The 10,157-nt window shown below is 30.3% G+C and overlaps 1 protein-coding gene across 3 annotated transcripts; it reads left to right on the top strand.

Moving 5' to 3' along the window:
- The first annotated feature begins 443 nt into the window (after window positions 1-443).
- Window positions 444-3,234, top strand: LOC111024304 (mogroside I-E synthase). 3 transcript variants are annotated; one of them, XM_022301950.2, is made up of 3 exons: window positions 444-1,134; window positions 1,630-2,358; window positions 2,717-3,234. In XM_022301950.2, the coding sequence occupies exons 1-3, from the start codon at window positions 475-477 to the stop codon at window positions 2,786-2,788; spliced, it is 1,461 nt and encodes a 486-aa protein (XP_022157642.2). In that variant the 5' UTR covers window positions 444-474; the 3' UTR covers window positions 2,789-3,234. The 3 variants fall into 3 exon arrangements, with proteins under 3 accessions (XP_022157642.2, XP_022157645.2, XP_087978547.1); XM_022301953.2 differs by having other exon boundaries at window positions 2,661-3,234; XM_088122421.1 differs by having other exon boundaries at window positions 1,630-3,234.
- The last annotated feature ends 6,923 nt before the right edge of the window (window positions 3,235-10,157 follow it).

The raw sequence follows: 10,157 nt of genomic DNA, 5'->3' as shown, positions 1-10,157 counted from the left end.
GGACAATACTACGTGGCCTAGGTTGTCCTCTTCCAAAATAACATAAAAAGATATATATCGTTAAAAAACCAAAAATAGGATACTTTCTCAAAATAATGATAAAAAATATTGTGATTATTATCCGGAAAAAAATATATAAAATACCCATTGTCTTGTATTTGAGTTTTGATTTATTTGGTCCCTATAATTCTGTTATTTTTAATTTCTATACTGTTTGCTTTTCCTTAAAATGTGACAATTTTGATCCGTATTTAAAAAATTCTATACCTAAGGATAATAGTGAATAGTGAAATTGTGGTAGATAAAAATGAAATTAAAATAAAAGTAAGAAAATAAAATGTTTTAAAAGTACGAAGCAAAACTAAAAGTAGAAAGACGAAAATAGGAAAATACAAGGAGTATTTAACAAGAAGAAAAAGAAGTATAAAGCTGATGTTGTGGGTGTGGAGATATGAAACGGAAGTGTGAGGAAAAATGGGAGAGCGAGAAGGAGAAGAAGGCAATAAAATCCATGTCCTTGTGGTACCTCTCTCCGACGGGCAAGGCCACATCAATCCAATCCTCCAATTCTCCAAACGCCTCGCCTTCAAAGGCCTCACAGTGACTCTTCTCAACATTCTCCGCCACAATAATAATAATGAACAACACCAACACCATTCACACTCCTCCATTCATGTGGAGCATCGCCCTCGCCTCCCCTACCAAGGCCCCCAACCAGAATCCATGGACTCCCACATGGCCCGCCTCCGCGCCTCCATTTCCTTCCACATAACCGACCTCGTCGCTCGCCATCGCACCTCCCCCGCCCCCGTTCGCTGCCTCATCTACGACTCCATCATGCCTTGGGTTCTCGACGTTGCCAAGGGTCTTGGAGTCTTTGGAGCTCCCTTCTTCACCGAGTCGTGTGCTGTCAATGCGATTTTCTATCATCTCTCCTGTGGTTCGTTCACGATCCCGGTCGACCCTAGCTTTGCGTTGGCCTTGCCTGCTCTCCCGCCTCTCCGCGTCTCTGATCTTCCTTCGTTGGTTTCTAGTCCCGATCGGTATTCGGGATTCCTCGACTTCATGGTCGACCAGTTTTCAAACCAACCTGATTGGATGTTCATCAACACTTTTAATAGCTTGGAGCCACAGGTAATTCCTGGTTTTATCACATATACACTTTGAGGAGCTTACTTCAAAACTTGTCTTTCTATTGAAAGTGTTTATGAACATCCAATTTAGATCGGTTAAAGTTTCTATTTTTATCTCAAAAACCAATGCAAAGACAACTAGTCGTTGGGATTGCAAGGTGTGTAAACAAAGTTACACACTGCTTAGAAAAGAAAGTGATGTATGGTACATATTTGAGGATAATTATCTTTATTAGTATGAGAATTTTTGAATGAAACAAAAGATGAAAGCTATATCTAAAAAATATCATACTAGATACTATGAGAAGAGATAGGTAGGGTGCAAATCGGACAATGTCTTGGAAGTTGGCTCTTAATGTCATTTCCTTCCATTTATAAGGGTTGATTATCATTTATTGAATTTTGTGTAAATTTTTAAGCTCTTAAGTAAAGAAAGTATTAATATATGATCTTAAGCTTAAATTTTACGGTTGATTGATGATTTAACTCTATTCAGGTGATTGAGTGGATGCAAAGCCATACGTCACTCAAAACAGTGGGACCAACCGTTCCATCTACAATAACAGACAAGCGACTGACAGAGGATCATGAATACGGAATTAGTCTATTCAAATCAAGCGAAGACGACTCCAAAATCATGGAGTGGCTGGACTCTAAAGACAGGAACTCTGTCATTTACATGTCATTTGGAAGCGTAACAAAGCTGGGAGGGGAGCAGTTGGAGGAGCTGGCATTGGGGCTAAAAGCAACCAAAGCAACGTTTCTGTGGGTCTTGAGGGATTCTGAAATCCCAAAGCTTCCAACAAACTTTCTTGAAGAGATGGAGGAGAAGGGTAGGGTGGTGAATTGGTGCCCCCAACTCCGAGTCTTGGGCCACGAGTCGGTGGGATGTTTCGTTACGCACTGCGGTTGGAACTCGGTTTTGGAAGCCCTCAGTTTGGGGGTTCCAATGGTGGCGATGCCGCAGTGGGCGGACCAGACGACGAATGCCAAGTTTGTGGAGGACGTGTGGAAGGTGGGCGTGAGAGTCAGTCCCATGAAAAATGGCGTAGTTGGAAGAGAAGAGATAGAGCTGTGTATTAAGGGAGTGATGGAGGGAGAGAGAAGCGTTGAGATGAGAGAAAATGCGAACAAGTGGATGAAGTTGGCGAGGGAAGCTGTGGATGAAGATGGAACCTCTGATAAAAACATTGATGAGTTTGTGGCGCAACTTACTAATGCTACGGTATGATTTTTATTTGGGTAAAATACATTTTTTGTCCTTGAAATTTGAGGTAGGCATCTACTTGGTCTTAAAAATTTCAAAATGAACACTTTTGATCCCTCAGATTTGAGTTAGGTCTCTAATTGGTACATAAATTTTATGGTCCTTGAGATTTAAAGTAGGTATCAATCCCTCAAGTTTTAAAATAAACTTTTTTGTCCATAAAATTTGAGAAATAGTTCTAAATGTTCTCTATTTTTTTTAACTGTTATTAACCAATATTAAAATAATGTGGCAAATTGCAATTAAATTGTTTATTGTAGGTGGTGATGTGACAAATTATATTAATTAAATGATATATGTCCGGTATGAATGACAGACGGCGGCGACAAAGACGTGGTGGTCGTCGGAAAAGGGTAGGAGAAAGAGACAGGAAGATATGAGGAGATAGAGAGAAAGTATCATCACCTATACATATATTATTTAATTAATAATTTGTCATATTAGCAACTACAATAAATAATTTAATTGCAATTTGCCACGTCATTTTAATATTATTTAATTAACAGTAAAAATAAAATCGAGACCATTTGAGAACTATTTCTCAAATTTCAGGGACCAAAAGTGTTCATTTTGAAACTTGAGTGATCAAATTGACACTTAATTTAAACCTTAAAACCAAACAGGTTCATTTTGAAACTTCAGGGACCAAGTAGACACGTACCTCAAACCTGAGGGACCAAAAACGTTCATTTTGAAACTTCAGAGACCAAATAGACACCTACCTCAAACCTGAGGTACCAAAAATGTATTTTGCCATTTTTATTTTCTATACTTGTCGAAACATATGCTTCAATCCACAAAAACAATATAACGTTTTCAACATTTTTTCAATTATATTATTTTTGTTCGTTCAATGTTAAAAGTTAGTTCATAATAAAATTACATAGCATGTTATTTAGTGAATTGTCAAAAGGCAAAGAAAAAGAAGTAGACAACTTAAGAGAAGAAACTTAATGTGAGATGCCGTATAAATTGTAGTTTTTTTTCTCTGAAGTGAATTAATTTCTCCTCTAAATTTTACAAACTCACCGAGTATTAATTTCAACTTATTATCAATTAATTTTAACATTTAATTGTGAAAAATTATAATTAAAAAATATAAGGGCGAAATTAATTTTTTTTTAAAATATCAAGCCTTTTATTTCTTGTTGGTGTTATTGATAAGAGTAATAAATAATGTTGAGTAAATGTGTGTGATCTATTCTTGGGAGCATAACAAGAGTTATCATCAGATCTTGAAAGTGGAAAACCAACTGCACTAATTTTTTATTTCTCAAAGAAAAAAAAAAAGAAAACTACACTAAGTTTTTTCTTTATTTTTGGAGGATTCTTAAATAATATTGTAATTAATTTGCATAAATTAAGAACCTAGTGTTTGTCCTTTAGGTTTTGGCCATTATTTTATAAAGACATTAGTGGACGACAGCTGAGACCCAACATGAATATTTTTTTAGAAAAAATAAAATGTTGGGGTTACCTTCCATGCCACGATGTGATCGTCTTCTGGTCATTGTTGGATAGAAAGTTTAAAATTCATAAGCTCTTTAATATGTAATTATTTAATATAGATTTGAAATAGAATTTTTAAATTTGTTCTCGTACATATGCAATGATATAGAGTTGTCAACTTGAATGTAACTATACTGGTTAAGGTATTCAAATTCAAATAATATGGGGTGATTTATTTTCTGAGAATGTAGATGTTTGACATCTATAGATGCCTAGAATTTCATATGCTCAGAATTTTAGATATCCGACATCTTCAGATAATCGTGTCTGTTTCATAGAAAAATTTATAAGGATATCCGAGAATATTTGGATAGCTACTTTATTTTGCAAGATTTATTAGGAATGTGTTAAATTTGTAGATTATTCCAAAAATACCCTTACGAATATTTATATAATTGATAAATTCATTTAATATAATAGATTTATTTGAATTAATTTAATATTTTTTATATGTTATTTTGTAGAACGAAGTAATTCTATTAATTCAGTGGTGATTAACATATGTCTCTGACCAAGAGGTCATGAGTTTGAAACCGCACCCCACATATTATACTAAAAAAAACTTTAATGATTTTCCAAAAAGACAATCATATCATTTATGTTATCTTGGGAAATGTTGTTTTACAACTATATATTTATGATAATAAATATTATTAATAATGTAATTCCTTCAAAATATTAAAAATAAACAGAGATATTATATAATTTAATTATAATTTATTTTACATCTAAATATAATGTACAAATATACTTAATAGGATAAAGTTGTTTATTAGATGTTGAGTATATTAATTTATTTTAATTATAAATTTAAAAATAAAAAATAATGATTCTTTTTAGAAAAGATTAAAAAAATTGATGAAAAAATATACGGAGAAAAAAATAAATGAAAAAAATGTAAAAAGTGGATGCCCTCAACTCGGGAAATCTTCTAAAACTCATAAAATGTCTCCCGTATGGGCATCTTACATTCCTCCAAAACAAACGTGGGAATACAGATGTCTGTCCAACCGAAATCCTGATTAAACAAACGACCCCAAAAGATTTTAGATTTATATTATTCCATATTTAAATAAAAAATTACCGAAACCATGAGATGTTGCATCAAATCTATTCATTTTATATCATCTTGTACTTGATGGAAAAAGAAAGAAAGAAAGAAGAACACAATTTCAAAAAACAAAATAAAAGAAAAATACAATCTATTTGTACTACTAAAAGAATTAAAAGAAAAATACAATCTATTTGCATTATTGTAATTATAGATATTTGGATTTTTTTTATTTGTTTAGAAATGAAGATAAACTTTTGTTTGAAATAAAGTTTATAAATAATCTTACTTCTTTTCTTTTCTTTTTTCATTCTTATTTATTTCTCTCTTCAGCAACCCTATAAGTATCTTTCTCTCATTTCGTGTGGCAGAAGAGAGGAAGAGGGAAGAATAAAAAAAGAGAAAATAAAAAGAAAATAAAACAAAGAAAGAATGGGTTAATAGAAAATGAGAGAGAGAAAAAAAATTTGGAAAAAGAGAGAGGGGAGATAGAGGGAAATAGGAGAGAAATCTAATTGGAGGGGGTGAGAGTCATTTTGTATCTAAGTGATGTCAGCAAAGCAAAAGATTAGAAAAAATAAATTAAAAAAAGTGAATAAAAATCAATCCTATCTTGTGAAAATGCTATTCAGCCAAAAAATCCATAAAATGTCAGGGTTCCTCCCATGCCACAATGTGAATTTTTTTTTTAAATAAATAAAACTTCATTAAACGAAATCACATGCTACGAGACTACAGAAGCTGTCAAAAAACCAGTAATTAAATCAGAGTGCCACGTCGGAAACGAGCTTATCCACAAGGCGGACAGACTCGATGAAGATGTCTCCTTTGCTAGACCATCAGCAACACCATTGAATCGTCAATTCACATGACTGAACCTCACCCGCCTGAAATCTTTCATCAAATCTGAGATTTCTAAGTTCCAAACCTCCGCTTCAGATCTATATCTCACCCTTCCTTGAAGGAGATGAATTGCCTCTGAACAGTTCGTTGAACCATCCCATCTGAAAAATTGAGTCTCTTTGCCAGCTTTAACTCTGCATCTCAAACAACGAATCATCGCGTCCGATTCAACTCTGACAGATGGTTACACCAATTCCTGTACAACCAGACCTCAAACGGACAGGATGCATCACAATTTGCTCTTAAGAGGAACCCGCACCCACATGCCTGACCGAGATGCCAGAGTCCCCAAATGATCGCATCTTTTGGTTACGGGCAACAGACGCATTCTTAAAACTCTCAAAGTAATTGGAAATCCACTCAGCCTTCACTTGCACATCAGGCACTTGTCTACCATTTATAATTTTGTTTCTGTCATTCCATAGCGCCCACATAACCACATTATGTGATCCTCTTCTAATCATTATAGATAGAAGTTTAAAATTCATATACTCTCTAAAGGTGGCAGTTCCAGGATTCTATGTCAGGGGCACAAATGCATATAAAAATTAGAAAAAAAATCAACTTTATACTAGAATTTGGTGATGTGTATCGATTTCCATCTTACCATTTGATAATGACTATCATTTTCACCTTAAACTTTGAAATATGTCACAAAATTTATCCTTTACTAGATTTTCATTTAAAATTTTGTTGGAAAAAGATAATTTCACGTGTCAAATGAATTAGAAAACACATATGTTTGTATCAAAATAATTGAAATGATTTAGGTAAAATCTTAGAGTTGTTAAAAAACTCAATGTTTTTTCCTTACCAAAATTCATACTAAATAGTATTCAATTTAAAATCCAGGGACATGCACCCCTGGTCCTTTCGTGGATCCACCCCTATTCTCTAATATATAGATTATTTGATATAGGTTTGAATTAAATATAATTTTTAAGTCTTTTTCCATGCATATAATAGTGTAGAGTTATCAATCTGAATGTAACTCGACTAGTTAAGCTATTCAAATAATAAAAAATTTAGGTTTATTATTCTATATTTAAATAAGAAAAATTACCAAAACTAGATGTTGCGTCAAACCTATTCATTTTATATCATCTAAAACTTATGGAAACCATTCACACAAATTCAAAAAACAAAAGAATTTGAAAAAAAAAACGATCTATTTGCATTACTATAATTAAAGATCGGGTATAATTGCAGTGGGCAGTAAAAATAATTTATGTATTTCAAAAATGTTACCAACTTTTAAAAATTTCAAATATAGCAAAATATTTAAATTTTTATTTCTAAATTTTTATTATTTCACTTTTACCTTGATGATATCCGATATATATCCAATGTATATCTGTATCTAATATACATTCGATGTATATCTATATTTAATATACATTCGATATACCTCTGATATACTTTCGATATACATCCAAGTTAGTCTTGATATACATTATCAGATATACTCATGATATACAGTATTAGAGCTATGTATTATACCTCTAATATATATATATATATTATATATATTATCTGATGTACCTTAAATTTATGATATACTAAATATATTTGAAACTGATTTACTAAATATAAGGTATATCAGTTTTTTAAATTATAGTTTATATCATTGCAATTTGTTGGTTGATATATTAATATTATCGATAATGTTGATCACTATATCACTACTATTTATTTTATATTAATATTAATTAGATACTTCAATTTACATTATATATATATATATATATAAATTAGATACTAAAATATAATAGATATAACGGATAAACTATATCAGATTTTTAACTTTTTTTTTTACGTGCATGATCCACATAAATCTTTTAATACAATAATTTTATATTTCAAAAAAAAAAAATCCACTATTGTTTTCATACGAAAAAGTACTGGATATAATAGTATTATATCAACACACATGTATCATAGTTATATTAGTAGATATCATTGTTATACAGAGGTATGTCAATGGTAAATAAGAAGTATATTAAGTATATATGAAATATATATCGGTCTTATATTATTGGTAAATCATATAATCATATATAAAAAGTTATATCAGTAGATATCACAGTTATATAAGTGATATATCATTTGTGTATAAGTGGTAAATTAGAGAAATATCAAGTATATATCACATATATATAAATGTTGTATCTACGTGGTAAATCAATGGTTATCATACGTATATTAGTGGTAAGCCATGTTAGAAGTTCAATAGATATCATAATTATATCAAAAGTAAATCAATTGTATATCATTATTATATCAGTGGTTATCAAAAGCATATATATCACTGGTAAGATATACTGTAGATATATTACAGATGTATATTAGATATATTGCATGGTAAAATTGTAATTTTAAAATTGGACCTCCGTTTTTTACTAAATGAGATTGTTATTTTACTTATTTTACTAAATATTTTTGTCATATTTGAAATTATTATTTTTTCTTAATTTAGAAACGAGGATATGTATCAAAACTTTTTTTTTTGGAAAGAAAGTTTATAAATAAATCATTTTTGCGAAATAAATAATGCCTTCTAGTCTTCAAAGTGTAATATTTTAATTTCCAAAAAAAAAAAATTGAAGAATGAAAACTAAATAGAACATGAAGAGCACACATGGAAAACATATTTCTCCACACAGACCGTACAACCATATGGATGCTAATATGAAAATTTTTCAAATTATTGTAGACTATTTTTTTCCTTTCTTTTTGACACATAAATTCAAGTTTCAAAAATGACCATTACATTTTTGTATTATTTTTAATATTAACCTTTGTCTACATGAGAGAGAATAAATGACGTTTGTTACAATTCCATCGATATTTTTGCATAAATTTATGGATTCGATATCAACATAAGGGGTGAATCACATTTTAATAGTATAGTAAAAATGGTTAAAAAAAAATCATCAACAAAATATCACTAGCATATATATAACATTAATATAAATAATTTTTAACTTATTTAAAAGGAAAAAATGCTTATTAGTTAATTTAAATATTTGTTATCTTAGTAATTTTTTTTCAGAAATTAGATATCGATATTTTAACAATATTTTTTATTGACATTTTCATAAAGTTGAAACATCTCCATTTTGATCAATATCTACTTTTAGTTTCCTTGAAGATGGCATAATGGCAAGTGTTTGGTGCATTGTGATACCACTAATCTTAAGGTCTCAAGTTCAAGCTTTGTGTTGGTCATAGTATGGTTTCAGACAACAAACTTCGATTATAGAGATTCACAACAGAAGCCACGTCACATCCATTCCTAGAAAAAGAAAAAAATACATCCATTCCTAGAAAAAGAAAAAAATACATCCATTCCTAGAAAAATAAAAAAATAAAAATCATTGCCGAACTTTTAAAACCTGTTGGTTTTTTAATGTGGAAAATAAAGTGAATTTGGAATGAAATGAAAATTTTAATTACATAACAAATTATTTATTTATTTCGGATTTTTGTTTTTTTTACGTTAAGATTACAAAATTACACCTTTGTAACTTTATACGTGTTAAAACACATATGTTAAACTTATCTCTTAAATGAAAATTGTTTTTATATTTATATGAAAAGTTGCATATGTGAAAAAGTTAATTCTCAGTGGTGGGGTTATATATTTGGACAACTATATAAATTTGTTGTTTTCCTTCATTTTGAAAAATCCAAGAATACCACAATTGGTATTCTCTCATCCTCTCACAATAATTCTCTCTTCGTTTGAGTTGTTGTTCTTATTTGTCCAGATCCGAGTAGTTCGAGGTTGCAGTTCTATCAGAATTAGTCATTGTATCTTGTTGAGACGATCGCTGCAGTTTGCTAGCAACTTACACAGAGTAAATAATTGTCTTTAGGTCAATGTTATTGAAGCATATCTCGACTATATTTATCAAGTTTTGATGTTTATTAAATTATTCGAATTTATATTGTTTTTAACCAGATACGTAGTAATCTGTGTACCAATATATACCATGTATATGTACCAAACAAAACCTAAGATTTTCTCTTTTTGCAAATTGTTAAAAAAACAAAACTTTTCCTTTCAAACCCGATTAGGGTTGAAATCAAGAAAAGGGAAAGAAAAACTAAAAAAATAAAATACATATTCAAATCTTGGAGCCATCATATAGACGGGACAGATAAATTATAATCAAAATCAAAGAATAAGAAGTGCTTTTCTCTATTAATATATATTTTTTAAATAATAATATAAAATGGGGTTAATATATATTTTTATAAGATTTGAGATCTAACCTAATGCTTATTCTAT

The sequence above is a fragment of the Momordica charantia genome (genome assembly GCF_013281855.1).
Source record: "Momordica charantia cultivar OHB3-1 chromosome 4 unlocalized genomic scaffold, Mcharantia_2.0 BLBB01000004.1, whole genome shotgun sequence".
In the NCBI taxonomy this organism is placed as follows: Eukaryota; Viridiplantae; Streptophyta; class Magnoliopsida; order Cucurbitales; family Cucurbitaceae; genus Momordica; species Momordica charantia.
This window is presented reverse-complemented; position numbering and strand designations above follow the sequence as displayed.

Excerpts from the sequence above, each read along its gene's own strand:
- LOC111024304 (XM_022301950.2), top strand. The coding sequence starts at position 475 with ATGGGAGAGCGAGAAGGAGAAGAAGGCAATAAAATCCATGTCCTTGTG. Across the intron at positions 1,135-1,629 it reads TTAATAGCTTGGAGCCACAG|GTGATTGAGTGGATGCAAAG; the intron begins GTAATTCCTGGT and ends AACTCTATTCAG. Across the intron at positions 2,359-2,716 it reads CGCAACTTACTAATGCTACG|ACGGCGGCGACAAAGACGTG; the intron begins GTATGATTTTTA and ends TATGAATGACAG.